Genomic DNA, 18,143 nt, shown 5'->3' with positions numbered 1-18,143 from the left:
TTGTGATTAATCTACACAATGTTACTCAAATATGCATCTAATACCGCCCGCCATCGGTGCGTGTCACTCAGCATCACAACTAACTCAAATATGAGTACCGTACACTACACTAGGGCTCGAATATAATGACAATATAACTCAAATGCAACAAAATCTTACCTTGTGTAATTACATATGCGTATAAATAAATATATACATTTATAGATATCAAGATAGCTATATTTCTAGACAGTTATTGCTGGGGTTATTTTTCTGAATAGAATTGTGTGACGTGTCAAGTCACGTGACGTAACGCGGAAGTGGTTGGAGTTAGCCTCGTCTCCGTGTAACATTCAGAGGCTGCTCTACTTTAATCGTGTTTTTAAAGTACTTTACTGCAGATAAACACAAATTACACATTAGTTTGGATGCCGCTTCGAGTCAATAGCAGAGTTATGGCCAGTGACAGGATAGGACTCGAATGAAACACAGTAAGTTAACATTGTCGGCTAACGCCATGCTAGTTTTAGTGCTAGCTTTCCCGGCTTCATTTGTTATTTCTCATTTATTTATCCACAAGAAGACGGATAGTAGGATAAAAATGAACTCAGAGCAAACACGTCCTATTGATGACGAATGTTTAATATTGACTGGATGTGCAGTGAATTATTAAATGTGATAAATGCGAACCATCTGGCATAGAAGCGTCAAAGCAAATATTTGATCAATATTTAAAAAGCGTACTTAAAGCAAACATTGTATTTTTTGTTTGTTAACTAACTGAAACGGCTAAATTGTAATGTTTCACATGTAACAAAAAGGTCTAAATCAACACAACATACAACAAAAAACAAGAATTTTAGCTATAGGATTACTTTCCCAGGGTCGCACATGTATTTTGTATTTTTTTTCCACACATTGTGAGTGAACATTGATTAAATTTGACATCCAATAAAGAAAATATTTAAAAGTTTTGTGTTTGTGCATGTCTATTTGCAGGCTCCTACCCAAGTTGAAGTACAATGCCTGTGCCAGAAATGGCCGAGTACGTGGTAGATCACCACAAACGCTTCCAGGCTGCTGTGGATGTCATTCATAAACTCCCCAAAAATGGTATGTGTCAAGTAGGTAGTAGTTTGTTTACAGTTCCTAACGAGGCAAACATCAGACCGAAGTGGTTGGAGTTCCTGATTACCTACCAGCAAAAATCTGTCAACAGAATTTCACACTGGACTGTTTTGTGAACAAACAAAACAAACAAACTGTTGCTGAAGCCTGACGACTTTCGAACGTTACTTGGTCGTCTGCAAATACAATATACAACTTGTTAGCATACAGTAAAGTCTCGTTATATCGATATTCTCGGGAGTCTGAAAAAATATCGATATAACCGATCCTGCGCCGAACTGCATTAAAAGTGGGCGATAAATGGGGGATTGCGTATCTAGCATGCTTTTGTACTGTAGTGAAGTGAAAAATAAACTTATGCATTAAATAAAAACATCTTTACACTTTTTTAACGACTATTTATTTTCTAAAATTCAACCAATGCAAAATCCTCACGCTTCAGCAGACAAAACCATAAACATTGTTGCAAAAAATGATTGCATTCATATACATAACACAATTGGGTTAAACTCAGATGGGTCACATTTTTTTCCAACATTTATTATTTTCATAACGCACTCTTGCAATAGTGACTCTGAGTAAATATTCAATAATGCACTCGACATTGTTCTATACACACGAGAGAAACCACGAACGCCAGCATGTACATATGAAAAACAGTGATTATTGCAAGTGATAAAAAGATATCTGAATACAACACTATTAAATACATGTATGTGTTTAATACTTACCTCATATTAATTACTTGTAATCCTCTAATTACCGTCCGTCGGTGGAAAAGCCGAAACGGTGTTAGCCGAAAATCAAACAATACGCCGTTTCCAGATTTCGCTAATGGTGGTATTGAAATCCTTAAGCAAATATTGATTCAGCTTTAAGCTGCTTTTGTATCGATATAAGCAGACCAAATTGGCTGGCGGGAGATGAAAAGGGCATCGTAGTAACCGGATTATCGTAATAACCAGGTATCGTACTAACCGGAACTAATTATATCATAAAAGAGTAGAAATTTGCCGGGAAATGAAAATAGTATCGTAATAAGCAGTACTATCGATATAACCGATATCGATATAATGAGACTTTACTGTATTAGAAAATATCCAACTTTAATTTGCACCCTTTCATTTTTCACTGCGTGGCCCTTGCTGGAAAAAGCTTGTGTCACGATCGGGCTTCAACCCCTCGTGACAGCTCGTTTAGTTCCTTTTTTGCCTCTAGTTTTCCCTTCCTAGTTCATGCCCTTATTTTGTATTCACTTCCTTTGTTACTCTGTTATGTTTTTCGTTGATTTCCATTTTCTCCTGCACTTGTTTTCCATTTGTGATTCCTATTTGCCATGCTAGTGCATTTTTCCATTGCATAGCACAATTAAATATATTTTTACCTGCATTTGGGTGCTTATCTCTGCATCCTGGGGTCGAACCGTAAAACTCACAAGTCGCACCGTGACAGCTTGGACACCCGTGCCCACCCCATGACATGACACCCCATGACAGAAGCTTTGATACTTTTACCAACAGAGCAAAGCAGCACTGTAAATACTGGACAATAATACCTCATCATTCTGTGTGGGCAGGATCCTACCGGCCGTCGTATGACGTGATGCTGCGCTTTTACGGTTTATACAAGCAGGCAGTGTGCGGACCCTGTGCAGTTCCAAGACCTGGCTTCTGGGATCCAGTGGGGCGCTACAAATGGTTTGTGTATACGGCTCAGTGGACCGTCAATCATCTTGATCGGCTCTGCTATTTCAGAGTTCACCCACAGTCACTTGCTATGACAATGGTTGTTTTTTTGATTATAGATTAGCCACTGACTGTGTATGTGTATCATGTAGGGATGCTTGGAATCAGTTGGGAGACATGAGCAGTTCAAGTGCCATGGCAGCGTACGTGGATGAGATGAAGAAAGTAGCACAAGAGGTAGTGGACTGTACATGACGTTTGGCGTGTGAGTGTATGCTCATTGGGATTGTTAGTGTGGATCAATCAGCCTTTTCCATTGTCACCGCAGGTCATTGACACCATGCCCATAAATGAGAAGACCGCCTCACTCTTTCACCATTTTGAGCCTCTCTACGTGGTTATTGATGACATGCCGCGGCCTCCGCAGTCGCTGCTAAGGCTCAGAGAAGGTCGGTCAAGTATTTGTGAAATAATTTTTGTGTTGAGATCTGAAATGAAATTGTGTGATGAATTTATTAATTGATTATCATCTCAGGCGTAATGCCTACGAGACTGAATAAGAAATCTCACAAGATCGTGTGACCGCCCCTAATCATCAGTAATTTAACAAGAGTAAAGAGTAAGAATAATACTTTGATATTAAAAACAAGTTTCCATGGGCAAATGAGGGAATCCTATTGGGACATTTGCACTTGCAGTGCGTAGTTGTGTACTCACACTCAAAATATTCTGACTTTAGTATTTCAACTCAATGCTACTAAAATTACATTATTTCTCATAACAATCTGAGTTTACTCCCGTCAAATTGCACCTTTTTTTCTTGTGAGAATACAATTTTTGTTCTTAATATTTTTACTTTATTCTTGTACAACAGTTACAGCACTTTTATGTATTTTGACTTTATGTATTTTTATTTAGTTTTTATGTATTGCCATATTTTTCATTTATAATAATTTATATATAATATGAGGAAAAGCGGTAGAAAATGAATGAATGAATATAATATATATATAATATGTATATATTATATTTATATAATATTTATATATTCATAATAATCATTTTCACTTTCCCATTCTTCCTGTAATTTAGACTTTATTCACATATTTTCTCCTTAGTTCAGTAATGCCATATTTTTCATTTATAATAATTTATATATATAATATATGTAATATATGAGGAAAAGCGGTAGAAAATGAATGAATGAATATATAATATATAATATATATATATTATATTTATATAATATTTATATATTTCTAATAATATTTTTCACTTTCCCATTCTTCCTGTAATTATGACTTTATTCACATATTTTCTCTAGTTCAGTAACATTCTAACTTTTTATCCAATCTCATTTTAAACTAGTAGCTTTGTTTGTTTTTCATAATATGGTTATTCTTTTTTTATTCTCATAAAATTACAACTTCTGTGAGATTACTGATGTTGATATTTTTTTTACCTTTAAAAACAAAGCCACGGGCCACAAATGGCCCCCGGGTTGCACTTTGGATACCAATGCAGTACAGCCATGACCTCAATGAGGACAAGCACTATGCAGCATGTATGGATGTTGGAGGATATAAGTCATCCTTTATTGCTGCTTGTGTCCATTGGTTATCATTATGTGTTCCAATGTATCCATTGGTTATCATTATGTGTCCCAATGGGTCCATTGGTTATCATTATGTGTCCATTGGTTATCATTATGTGTCCATTGGTTATCATTATGTGTCCATTGGTTATCATTATGTGTCCCAATGTGTCCATTGGTTATCATTATGTGTCCCAATGGGTCCATTGGTTATCATTATGTGTTCCAATGTATCCATTGGTTATCATTATGTGTCCATTGGTTATCATTATGTGTCCATTGGTTATCATTATGTGTCCATTGGTTATCATTATGTGTCCCAATGTGTCCATTGGTTATCATTATGTGTCCATTGGTTATCATTATGTGTCCATTGGTTATCATTATGTGTCCATTGGTTATCATTATGTGTCCCAATGTGTCCATTGGTTATCATTATGTGTCCCAATGTGTCCATTGGTTATCATTATGTGTCCCAATGTGTCCATTGGTTATCATTATGTGTCCCAATGTATCCATTGGTTACCATTATGTGTCCATTGGTTATCATTGTGTGTCCCAATGTATCCATTGGTTATCATTATGTGTCCCAATGTGTCCATTGGTCATCATTATATGTCCATTGGTTATTATGTGTCTCAATGTGTCCATTGGTTATCATTATGTGTCCATTGGTTATCATTATGTGTCCATTGGTTATCATTATGTGTCCATTGGTTATCATTATGTGTCCCAATGTGTCCATTGGTTATCATTATGTGTCCCAATGTGTCCATTGGTTATCATTATGTGTCCCAATGTGTCCATTGGTTATCATTATGTGTCCCAATGTATCCATTGGTTACCATTATGTGTCCATTGGTTATCATTGTGTGTCCCAATGTATCCATTGGTTATCATTATGTGTCCCAATGTGTCCATTGGTCATCATTATATGTCCATTGGTTATTATGTGTCTCAATGTGTCCATTGGTTATCATTATGTGTCCCAATGTGTCCATTGGTTATCATTATGTGTCCATTGGTTATTATGTGTCTCAATGTGTCCATTGGTTATCATTATGTGTCCCAATGTATCCATTGGTTATCATTGTGTGTCCATTGGTTATCATTTTGTGTCCCAATGTATCCATTGGTTATCATTACGTGTCCCAATGTGTCCATTGGTTATCATTATGTGTCCATTGGTTATTATGTGTCTCAATGTGTCCATTGGTTATTATGTGTCTCAATGTGTCCATTGGTTATCATTATGTGTCCATTGGTTATTATGTGTCTCAATGTGTCCATTGGTTATCATTATGTGTCCCTGTGTGGCTGTGGCACACATGATGACATCACCACCACATTGGCTTGGACGTCATCAGCGCCAGGACAGCGTAACGGTTTGGGCTTGAACAGCGACTCTGAGAACGAGACCTTCTGTGACTCTGTCGATTCCGTGGAGCAACTCTCTAACCTTAAGGTACGATACCCTCACATTCTCTGCAGACGCCATGGCAGCGTGAACAGCTGCGGTTGAACGTATATCTACATGAACAAGATCTTTTTTTGTCCGACAGATACCACTTGTCAAGTTTAACGGGCTTCACGACGGACATGAGGCCTTGGAATCGACATCGTCCCTCGGAGAAAGCCCGTTGGAGAGCAGACAGGTGGGGGCGGGCTGTGGTGGAGAAGGGAGGAAGAATGCAAAGGATCGGGATCCGAACAGAAGTCGAGCCGCTGGACAGCAAGGTTCTAACCGCAGTGGGCGAGATGGTGAGCTAATGATGTCGCTAACGATGAGCATGTTTGACTGTGTTTTTGAAAAATAAGCGTTTAATAAATAAATCAAAAGTCATCTACTTAAATCAATTTGCAACTGAAAGAGCTTTCCCTCATTGCAGGCGGTGTTCCAATGAGCAGAAGACGGCGTGGTGTGGCCGCTGGTGGCGCTGGCGGCGAGGAGCGAGCGGGAAGAGATGGTTCTGATAATGCGCCAGAGAGGGGGCACGAGGCCCAGCTTCAGCAGCAAATCATCCTGGCTCTGAGAAAACTCCGGGATGACATGAGGAGTGTGATGGAACGCTTGGAGGCGTTGGAGAGGCTCACAGCCACACACGTAAGCACGCGGTTGCGTCTTGGAGAAGAAGAAGAAGTTGAACAACTGGGCTTTCATTTGTTTGTTTATTCTGTGTGAAAGGCTTCTGGTGCAGAGTGGAGACCCTGCCTGCAATGTGCTAATGTAGCCCCTCAGCATCACGTAAGCAACACCGCTATCTTTTACACTTTCCCTCACAGAGTGCAATGCTAATAACACTCAAGATTGCTGCTGTTAGCACTATTCCGGCACATATTTTTAATACGCAGTAATAAATAAGTTAACTCCATAAGAAAGTGCAGGTTTATGAGATTAAAATGTGATGAGATTTTACCTTCAGAAAACAACTACCCAATAGTGAAGGAATCAATTCCTTGCACAATTCATCAATTAATGAGTGATCATTTTGCCCGGTTCCATACTCGCCAGCTGCCTCCAAACAGCCTAATGCTAAATTACCGTATTTTCCGGACTATAAGTCACACTTTTTTTCATAGGTTGGCTGTTCCTGCGACTTATACTCCAGAGCGATTTATAAATAAATAAGTGTTTATATAACATAAACATGTTTGTTTTTTGTGTAGCTGAATAACCATTGTGTTAGCATATCTTAGTAGTACAAAATAAATTACCCGCAAAAAATGCGACTTATACTCCAGTGCGACTTATGTATGTTTTTTTTTCTACCTAATTATGCATTTTTGGCCTTGTGCGACTTATACTCCGGAGCGACTTATAGTTCAGAAAATACGGTAATATATATACCGTATTTTCTGGACTATAAGTCACACTTTTTTATAGGTTGGCTGTTCCTGCGACTTATACTCCAGAGCGTCTTATAAATGAAAAAAATATTTATGTTCCATAAACACTGGACACCTTTTCTGTTCATGTTTATTTTTTGTGTAGCTGAATAACCATTGTGTTAGCATATCTTACACCTATTCAGCCTGTTCTCTATTCTTTTATTGTTAGAACTTGCCTTCCAAGAGGACGTAATGTCTGTTTTGGTCAAGTAGTTTCGAAAATAAATGCGACTTATACTCCAGTGCGACTTATGTATGTTTTTTTCTACCTAATGACGCATTTTTGGCCTTGTGCGACTTATACTCCGGAGCGACTTATAGTTCAGAAAATATGGTACTATATATACGTATATACCGTATTTTCCGGACTATAAGTCGCAATTTTTTTCATAGGTTGGCTGTTCCTGCCACTTATACTCCAGAGAAAAATATTTATGTTCCATAAACACTGGACACCTTTCAAACATGTTCAAACATGATGAGAATATATGTGGAAAGTACATCATGCCATGAAATGACCACAATCTTTCATTTGACCCTCAGGAGGAGAAGTGGTGGCCGTTTGATCTGTCCTGTCAGACACTTCTTCTCTTCCTGCTGTGGCCGTTTGCTGCTCAAGGTGTGGTTCATCTACTCCGAAAGTTCCACAGAAGAAGCCCCTTGTCTTCATGAGACCGTGAGGAAGACGTCATTCAAAAAAACGTAGGGTTTTCCCTGGGGAAGGAGTCAAGTTGATGGAGGTGGAATTGGATACTACGGACTTCATTATGCTACAGAGTCTACCCAGGTACGCGTCAAGCTCCAGCAGACACTTTTGGGGGGGGGGCATGTAGCATGCATACACAATATCTTCACTGAACTAACTGTACATTCAGTCACTCACTGTTTTCTTTACTATTTTTGCAGCTCATGCAAAACATTTCAATACAAATAGTCATCATATAATCACATGGCCAGTTATTAGATCATATTATCATGGAAGGCTTGTCAGAATCAATAAGATTACCCTGGTAAAAGAAGTATTAGCCAATTCATTGATGATTGTCTCATTTATTGAATTGAAATTATACTGTAAATGAATAAATAAAAAAAGCCAGTACGGTGATGAGTACCATAGAAATATCTCTTCTCTGGGTTCTCTTTTTAAAACAACGATATGCGATACATATATCCCCTTATTTTTACCATCAACTTATTTTTGACAAAAGCCAAATATTCATTCATTCATTCATTTTCTACCGCTTTTTCCTCACGAGGGTCGTGGGGGGTGCTGGAGCCTATCCCAGCTGTCTTCGGGCAAGAGGCGGGGTACACCCTGGACTGGTGGCCAGCCAATCACAGGGCACATATAGACAAACAACCATTCACACTCACATTCATACCTATGGACAATTTGGAGTGGCCAATTAACCTAGCATGTTTTTGGAATGTGGGAGGAAACCGGAGTACCCGGAGAAAACACAGGGAGAACATGCAAACTCCACACAGAGATGGCCGAGAGTGGAATTGAACCCTGGTCTCCTAGCTGTGAGGTCTGTGCACTAACCACTCGACCGCCGTGCTGCCCCAAAGCCAAATATGTGTTCAAAAACAAAAAACAATCTTATAGAAAAATAGCCACTCAAATAAAATAGTATATTTTCTTCTTTTAAATAAAGAAAAAGTTCAAAATAATGTTATTATAATATAAAACACAAAATGGAAGTATTAATAAAGCACAATTAAACACAAAAAACGCCGTAACTAGCATGCACTTGGGCAGCAACATCTTGAAACATGAGACCTCCGTATCAAATGCAGTTTATATCCATATGAATGATACGCTTAGTTTTGATATTGTGCTTAAAAGAAATATCAATATTTTTTAAAATACTGATATATGGCCCAGCCCTATTTATATGTATATATTTGAATCAATACTCTTCTTTATGGACGCCCATTTCTGCACTGCAAGAAAAATATATCACAATGCTGAGTCATAATTATGCTATAAAAAGTTGAAATCAAGAGATAGAATGTCATAATTATGTAATTAAAAAGTAAAAATTAGGAGAAAAAAATTGTGAGAGTGTAAGCTAAAAAGTCAAAATGATAAGTTATGACAAAATATTAAAATTAGAATTTAAAAATATGTAAATTATGATACCACACCATGATACAAACTGTGAATGTGCCGTCTTCACTGTAGCTTTGTCACATGACACCCGGCTTTGCTTCTCATAATTAGGACTTTCCTATCTTATAGTTATGACTTCTCATTGGGATTTGTTTTGTTCCCTCGGTGGTGGAAACTGGCTTCCATGGAATTGACCAATGATGTTTCTGGCTTGGATGCCATCCTGGTACACACCTAGTTATTCTTTACCAAGAGAAATCTTTTAATAACACAACCATAAAAGGTATGAAATATAGTAGAAATAAGTATACATAAAACTGCAGCGTTAGTGGCTACTCATCCAAAGTGGATATTGTGGAATTGTCTATTAAATTGACGTGTGAAACACTCGTCCGGGGAACTATTTCCCCAATCACTAAACTAATGGCATCAAAACAATACTGTTCATTCATAAAGCAATTTTGCAGCAGCGTGACATCCCATTATAGGAAAGCTAGTTTCAGAAATCCTGGGCAAAATTGTCAAATGGTGTATTAAATCATGTAAGGATTTTTTTTTTACATTTTGCACACTCTGGGAAAACAAGTGTAAAAGTGAATTACACAGTAGATGGTATTTCCAGCAAATTGTTAAATAGCACATAATAGAGGGGCCTTTTATTGTGACCAATCTAAGTCATGCCTGTACAGTAGCCATGTGGTGTCATTGGCATGAATGAATGCTCACCAGCACAACACCCTTTTATGAACAGAGAAGTTTGAGAGTAAAAAAATATGTGATGAATTCAATAAAACATGAATCCATAATTAATGTTCTGGAGAAAAGGAGCCATTTTCTAAAAACTACCCAGTCTGTTCCAAGACCAAATTACACCACAGAAAAGTCAGTATTTTAACATGGTTGTTTTTATTTGAAATCAACTGTGTGTACAAGGCAAAAAAACCAAAAACCCACATTTGAAGGACTTTTATTGTAAAGTACGCATTGGACACTGAGGACAAGGTGATTGAGGCAATGGAATGTTTAGGAGAACATGCCCAGGAAGTACACTATGGATTTATTCAGCAAGCCAAAACTACTTTTCCCGTTCGGTAAAAAGAGGCAAAAGAAAGCCAAACCACAGAGGTGTCTACGGTCCCGATTAAAGCGTGCCCTTTTGTTGCACGACAGCGCTCAGTAGAGCCAGCTGAAGGCACAGCTCGTGTAGGTGTTCAGTTCCTCGTCCTTGAACCACAGGGAAATCTCCTTTTTAGCGTTCTCCACTAAGTCACTGCCGTGGATGATGTTTCTGACGAGGAGAAAAACAAGACTTTAGTTGAACGCAAAGACGATCTTATGTGACATTTGAGTCGCTACCCTTTCCGTGCATTATAACGTTTGCATGATCCAACCAGCTATCTTTAAGCAGCGTCCATAGCGGCCCGGTCGTAGCGTCCATGTTGGTACATATTCATGTCTAGATGCAACCATTATTTTATGTGCCGTTTTAGTAATGGCTCCGACATGCAACTACATATTTTTGCCACCCCCGACCAACCGACCAGTATGGATAAATTTCACTCATGGACGATGAGAACTACGACTGGGTTAAACCATTATTTCTGTAATCAATTAATCTAGAAAATAGTTTTTCGATGCATCGATTAATCCCTGAAAGTCCCTGAAAACAAACCACAAACACGCACAGGTTAATCTATATATATCTATATATCTAAATCAGGGTCTCAAACACGCGGCCCACAGGCCAAATGTGGCCCGCAGGACACTAGTTTGAGGCCCCCGCTTTGATATGAAAGTTTAATGTTAGTGCGGCCCACGCAAGTTTGATATGGATGCTGTATGGTATCATGTACCCAGAAAAAACGGGGTTAATCATTGCAAACAAGGAAATAAAAAAAAGGCGTCTTTTCACGGGCAGCTCCCGGGTGCCACCTCAAATTTTGCATAGGTCACAAACCACCGCATCATTTCCTTTTGGCGTGAAGTATTCCCATACTTTGGATACTCTGTCGCGCAAGCTTTTCTTCTGGCCGGACTCACTGAAACTTGTTGCCGCGGCCATGTTTTGATTCTGAGTAGTGGTGTGGCGTTTGTGAACGAACGGGTCAAAAGAACTAGTTATTTTTGCGAAAGAATGAACCGCCCATAAAATACCCGTTCAGTTCGCCGGCCGTTTTGTTCATGATTGACAACACTAGTTGGTGAGTTGAGACGGCACCAACATGACGGCACCAACATGACGGCACCAACATGACGGCACCAACATGACGGCACCAACATGACGGCACCAACCGGCTCTATGCACAGGGGGAGATCACAGGCTAACGACCAATTGACTGAAATGAACGGCTTTTTTAACTAAATTATCCTGTTCACTAAAATGAACGCTTTTGTCCACCACTAATTCTGAGTGAAGGCGCATCGACATGCAGTTCTTGTGTAGACGTATTTTTGTTGTCTACGTCATCGATAAAGTCGGCACGTCGCCCCCAGCCTTAATGAGAACCAACAGCATAAAACCTAGTCGCCACCTTGACGTGCACTAAAACATCCTGTTTGACTCATGGCGACTTACTTGCTGACATCAATGCAGAAGTCTCCCCTGATGGTTCCGGGTTTGGATTCGGCAGGGTTGGTTTCACCGAGCATCACCCGTCCGGTCTTGACAACACCTTTGCCTTCCCACACCTGACATTTTGATACCAGGAGAACCCATTAGAGTCACAAAAACCCATTTACTACCAGATATTTGGTTACCATGGCGACCACTGGACCAGAACTCATGTAGTTGATGAGAGTTGGGAAGAAAGGTCGGTCTTTCAGGTCGATGTAGTGCTGCATTAGGAGGTCCTCAGATGCCTGCAGCGTGAACAGGTGGAAAGAGCACGTGACTTTTCACCATGTTCCATTGTTACCAGGACCAAGAAAAATGCAAGTCATCACCGCTAAGGCTAATGTGAACTTTGCCCTCCATCAATATCACTCTTGTAATATTGTACCATTAGGGGTGTGCAACATAGCCCATATTTGAATATATTTTTGGACAATTATGTTGGTGAAAAGGCTGGAATATTATGGGAATTTAGTCATAATGTCACCAAAAGAAGATTTATGAAGATTAAGAAGTTGAAATATCTGTCAAATCAAAAAGCAAAACAGCAACAGGGCGAGGGGGTCTAAGGGAAGCGGATACTAATATGTTTTTCTCCTGTATGACAAAGCTAGATGCATTTCTTAAAAGGGACTTTATTGACTGCACCTATTCCCAATTACTTTCTCTCAACCTTTTATAGCATAATTATGACTTAGCATTGTGATATATTTTTCTTGTTGTGGCGGAACTAGGCGTCTATAAAGAACAGTATTGTTTCAAATATATACATATAAATAGGGCTGTGCCATATGTCGACATCTTGGGCTCCAACTTGTGGTGCCCAAGATGAGACTTAAGACCAGGGGGGACCGAGCCTTTTCTGTGGTTGGCCCCAAGCTATGGAACTCTCTGCCCTCCCAGGTAAACCCCCCCCCCCAACATGGAATGCTTTAAGTCTCGTCTTAAAACCTACTTTTGACTCCGAGTGAGCCGTATCGTCCTGTGTCTTTTAGTTTTTTATTTTAATTGGTTTAATTTTTTTATATTTTTATTGCTTTGCTTCTTTTTAATATTTTACTATTTTATTTCTTATTTGATCTTTTAGTTGGATTAAATTCATTTTGTGCCTTTATTTTATTTTTTACTTTTTATTTTACTAGTCTATGCAGCACTTTGGAAACCGTTTATAAAATGCGCTATATAAATAAAGTGGATTGGATTTTTTTGTTTTTAAATCAATATATCTTTTAAGCACGATATCAAAACCAAGTGTTATAAACTGATTTGATACGTGGTCTCATGTTGCCTTGTCTGCCCGAGGAGGAGTATTCATTGTCGGACACACTTTGTCAGAGGTACCGCTGGTGCCGTGGAGCTCAGAAGCCGGACACAATGGTTTACTAACTGCAGACAATCATGGCACAACATCCTTAGTGGAAATGTGGTCATGACATGACCATTTTGCGGGACTACTGTGGGGGATGCAGAGCTTGGGGAACAGCAGAGCATGTATCGCGGCTCACTATCTGAAGCGCTAGCGTCATTTAAGATAATACAACATTCTAAGTAAATTTTTACATCAGAAAAGTGTAAAAAAAACAAAAAGCATAACGGATCCCCTTTAACCCTTTATAGGGCAAGTAACCATATATGGTAACTTAAAAAACAGGGTTTCCCGATGTCTCAGCAAGGCAACAGTCATGTGACTTCCTCATGCCAATCAGCCAAGATCAGAATGTCACAGGAAGTGACATCATGGGCTGTAATCAATCAGGAGTGAGCCAGAGAGTATCAAACTTCCTTCATTCAGAAGTCGGAAAATTGCAATTTTCTGACGCTTGGGGGGGGCCCCCCCCAGACACTCTCGGCCCAAACATTAAAAACTAACCATGATAAGTTGATCACAGTCACTCTAACTACAGTACCTCTGTTGAGGTCACCTTGTGCACTTTGACCTTTGTCCATTTTCCATAACCCTAAATGGGCAAGGAGCCGTATATGGCAACTTCTTTGATGTTGATTTGCACCCAAAACCTTAAACTTTTTTAAAAAGTAAAAAAAAAATTCTTATAGCCCCCAATAACACTGAATTTTTAAATTTCTAAGTATTTCAGTGAGTGCCCTATAAAGGGTTAAATTTTAAGACTTCAGCATATTTCCAAAAAATAAACATGACCTTTTGCATCCTTTTGTTTTTACTATCTGGACCTGGTTGGAAAAAGTTCGGACACCCCGGTTTAAGCTGACTGCCTGTGACAGATTACCAGAGATGCTCGTGTCAAGAATAGACTCTGCTGTTAATCAGCTCACGGCAGGTCTCAGTCACTGTCAGCTGTCAAGCATGCAAACACTTGCATTAAATACGACGAGTTTCAATTTGCTTATGAGCACATCAACAATTTCTTACAAGCGTCCCTTTAAAAAAAAAAAAATCAAACATATTAGAAGTACTCACTTGAAGCATTTTCATGGCAACCAGTTTGAAACCTTTCTTTTCAAATCTGGAAATGACCTCCCCGATGATGCCCCTCTGTACGCCGTCCGGCTTGATGGCAATGAAGGTGCGCTCTGTCAGATCTGCCATGACTCTGAAAAGCACAGTAACATTCATCACAACAATTCTCCCACCAAAAGAAAAGAAACGCCACAATTCCCTCACATCTCCTTGCATCTGGCGCAACCATCCGCATGGCTGGCCGCAGACGGCCCCGATCCCATTGTGCTGACATAGACGACACAACGCAGCAGTGCGACCGCTCGCTCTTTGCCGCCGCTTAAGACTAGCAGCCTTGAACGCCTCTTTATCCGCACTTTCCCTTTTGCTGCACCGGAACACTTCAACCACCTGATCAGCTAGCGAGCTCAAACGTCTGCAACAAATTCGCTCATCATACAGCTGCAGCCTTCAGCCATTTTTAATTCATCCAACATTAATGGGAAAAATGACTTCTTATTTCGGCCTCAAACGGGATTAGAACATTGAAAAGATTTGCACAGATTTTGCAAATCAGTCAAAATATATTTTAATAAAACCTCACAATAAATATAAAGTTAACACAAGAGTCACTTCCTCTTCTGTGGAAAGATGTAGATTAGCTCCCACGTGTATCAGGGCAGTAGAAACCCAAAAATGGACAACGATATTTCTCATTTGGAACCAAAACAAAAGGAGAAATAAACTTGGAAATAGCATATTAGCATATACACTTCCAGCCACACTGTGTGGAATACGCAGTTTACGGTTAATGAAATACACAACAGGTACAAAAAGTATTCGGCTATGTAGCATGCTACACATAGCTCACAAGTGCTATTGCTACGACCCCGCCTCTCCCCACTGGTACAAAGAGGCCGACTCATGCCGTTCAATATGACCATGGGTTGAGTTTCTCTATTTTGCTGCTTTATTGTATTAATTTCCATCTTAAGAACATATTGATTGAGAAAAATCAATAGTCAATAATTAGCATAAATATACAATCTGTGAAATCAGAATCAATGATGTCATAAATGACAGACTGTCTGTCTGTCCTTTCCGATATTGCAGACGGTGATGCAGATTTCCGAGCCAATGATGCAAAAGCACTCATCTGCTTTTAATCCTCCATCAGAAGTAAAAAAAACACATTTGTAGTAGTCGGGGATTTCATGCTAATGTGTCTACAGTACTTTACTTTAAAACTGGAACAGGTTCACGTCAGCGGGCGTCCACGCCCAACGACTCCAAGTTATTACATAACTTCTGTGTCATAGCTTCTGATGCTTTCAGAAGTTTTTCATCTTTTTAAGTCATATAAATCACACTGAGGTCCAACAAGAATAAGCTGCGCGCCGCACTTTGGACACCCCTGATTTCAACTCCCTACTCGGTAATCAGACTACCTGCGTGTAGTATAAATCCGGTATTTGTCATTGACACTACTTAGTATTCTTGCACACTTCTCAAACGGCATTGGGAATAATGTGTGATGGCTCGGAAGCAAACCAAAAAGAAGAAGAAGGCCTCACAGTAGCCCAACATGGCCTCCTTGTGTGCCCCGGACTAAACATGGACTCCAAATTAACCACAAGAATTGGGCTACTTTTGTCTCACCGACACAATACATTCACATATAACAAAAGACACGCAACAATAGCTTGAAACAAACACATCCGAAAGCATTCACAAACTACAATTAATATCATTACCGACACAAGAAGCCTTCACAAACAAGCGGCGAGGTAAAACATTTGTTGTTTTCTCACAAAAATAGAAAAATAGTTGCGTTACCTTACAATGGTGTTGTGTGGCGGGTACACGTCGAAGCAGATGCAATGGTGGCCAAAGAGAGACAGCACAGCGCTGCTGGGCTTTATGTGAGGGCGCACACTCCGGAAGTGTCGGAAAATAACACACCCCCAAATGATGACTCATTTCCGGCGTGTGTGGGTCCCGCCCTGGATCAGACGACTGCAATCGGGAGAATGGGGCCAAATCCATTCATTCCGGCAGTACACTTCGAAAAATAAGGTAAAAATTTGAATGAAAGAAGAATGAAGAAAAATGTTGTAATTTTACAAGACTAAAGTAATATCATAAGGTCATTTTAGTAGTGTGAAGTTGAAATATTAATTAAAAAGTTTTTTTTTTGTTAAAGCATAATATAGCATTTGGCTAGTTAGCTGCTGCTTGGTTGTACCAGTGTTTGTTTTGTTTGTTGTCTGAGAATGGGGCCAAATCCATTCATTCCGTCAGCACACTTCGAAAAATAAGGTAAAAATTTGAAAAAATGAAGAAAAATGTTGTAATTTTACAAGACTAAAATAATATGATAAGGTCATTTTAGTAGTGTGAAGTTGAAATATTAAAGAAAAAGTTTTTTTTTTAAAGCACAATATAGCATTTTTCTAGTTAGCGGCTGCTTGGTTCTACCAGTGTTTGTTTTGTTTGTTGAGTTATCCTCCTTTCTTTCCAGCAGTGCCTTTTTTTATATTATTACATCAATTAGTTACTTACATACATTAGTTAGTTGCATACAAAATAGTTAAAAGTGCTGCTCCACGTGGAAAAATAGCAGGGAATATATATATACTATATACATATATATATATACATATATATACTACAGTATATATATATACACTACAGTATATATATATATATATTACTATATATATATATATATTACTATATATATAGATACATATATATATTCTCTGCTATTTTCCCACGTGGAGCAGCACTTTTAGCTATTTTGTATGTAACTAACTAATGTGTGTGTATATATATATATATATATATATACATATATATATATTTTTTTTTATATATACATATATTCCCTGCTATTTTTCCATGTGGAGCAGCACTATTTTGTATGTTTCCTGTATCTAGCGTAATTGTTTTTTAGCGTAATTGTACTTTATTGTTGTGTTGTAGTTGTATTTTTCTACTTTTGTGGATACTTGTAAAACTTTTATGTTTCCAGGAAGCAAGTGGAAATGTTGCTCCAGGTGCTTCACATCCAGCGTCCAGCGTCTGGAACCATACCTTGCCATCCATCCCCAAATCTCGTCTATTCCATTTAGATGAGGGGAACGCGCATAATGCTCCAAAAGAGTGATCCCATTACACCGGAGGAAGTCCTCTGTGAAGTGAAGAAGCCAGCCACTACCACACAGACGAGGGCCTTCAGTCATGAAGGATGCCCACTGCAACATCTCCACATAGCCATCCGCCGTTTTGACACCCCTGCACAATCTGAAGCTCCTTTATTCCATAGAAATAGAAAGCAGCCGAAGCATCTTGTTCAGAGGATGTAAGTGTTTTTATTGGAAAGACAAACACCTTGAATCCTTGTATCCTGAATATAGAAATTACCTTTTGGTTCATTTTTGTGGAACATTCCAACACTAGAGTCAGGTGCCCTGTATCCAGTACATTGAAGTTTAAAGCTATTAATGATACACTGGTGTTATATAGTGTGCTGTTATCAATTGCAACTGGCATATTTTGCTTCCAGGAGCAACTGATGGCCTTAGAGGAAATGAAGGGGTAGTTAATCCCTTCATATAATCTCCTGAGCGCTCAGTCCCAGTACTATTTTTACCAGGATTTAAAGTCAGGATTAAAGACCCTCTAGCTGTTATATACATTTGTGGGCTGCGGTTTACTTACAC

At 39.0% G+C, this 18,143-nt stretch overlaps 3 protein-coding genes across 4 annotated transcripts in view; 2 read left to right on the top strand and 1 right to left on the bottom strand.

Moving 5' to 3' along the window:
- The first annotated feature begins 278 nt into the window (after positions 1-278).
- Positions 279-8,386, top strand: acbd4 (acyl-CoA binding domain containing 4). The gene is made up of 10 exons (XM_058061603.1): positions 279-470; positions 979-1,092; positions 2,684-2,804; positions 2,945-3,029; positions 3,121-3,241; positions 5,754-5,851; positions 5,949-6,147; positions 6,276-6,490; positions 6,572-6,631; positions 7,819-8,386. Exons 2-10 carry the CDS (start codon positions 1,002-1,004, stop codon positions 7,945-7,947), a joined length of 1,119 nt encoding a protein of 372 aa, XP_057917586.1. The 5' UTR covers positions 279-470; positions 979-1,001; the 3' UTR covers positions 7,948-8,386.
- Positions 8,387-10,274: 1,888 nt separating this feature from the next.
- LOC131109504 (nucleoside diphosphate kinase B-like) lies at positions 10,275-16,420 on the bottom strand. 2 transcript variants are annotated; one of them, XM_058061609.1, is made up of 5 exons: positions 16,255-16,420; positions 14,440-14,572; positions 12,149-12,250; positions 11,967-12,079; positions 10,275-10,679 (listed from the first exon to the last, which is right to left on the bottom strand). In XM_058061609.1, the coding sequence occupies exons 2-5, from the start codon at positions 14,566-14,568 to the stop codon at positions 10,565-10,567; spliced, it is 459 nt and encodes a 152-aa protein (XP_057917592.1). In that variant the 5' UTR covers positions 14,569-14,572; positions 16,255-16,420; the 3' UTR covers positions 10,275-10,564. The 2 variants fall into 2 exon arrangements, with proteins under 2 accessions (XP_057917592.1, XP_057917593.1); XM_058061610.1 differs by having other exon boundaries at positions 16,260-16,284.
- Positions 16,360-18,143, top strand: part of ca10a (carbonic anhydrase Xa) — a 22,562-nt gene continuing 20,778 nt past the window's right edge. Inside the window, exons 1-2 of the mRNA XM_058061605.1 lie at positions 16,360-16,494; positions 17,453-17,782. The gene's annotated coding sequence lies outside the window, so the exon portion shown is untranslated. The remainder of the gene's footprint in view (positions 16,495-17,452; positions 17,783-18,143) is intronic.

The sequence above is a fragment of the Doryrhamphus excisus genome, chromosome 22, assembly GCF_030265055.1.
Source record: "Doryrhamphus excisus isolate RoL2022-K1 chromosome 22, RoL_Dexc_1.0, whole genome shotgun sequence".
Lineage (NCBI taxonomy): Eukaryota > Metazoa > Chordata > Actinopteri > Syngnathiformes > Syngnathidae > Doryrhamphus > Doryrhamphus excisus.
Note: the sequence above shows the minus strand (reverse complement) of the source record. Positions and strands in the feature narration are given on the sequence as shown.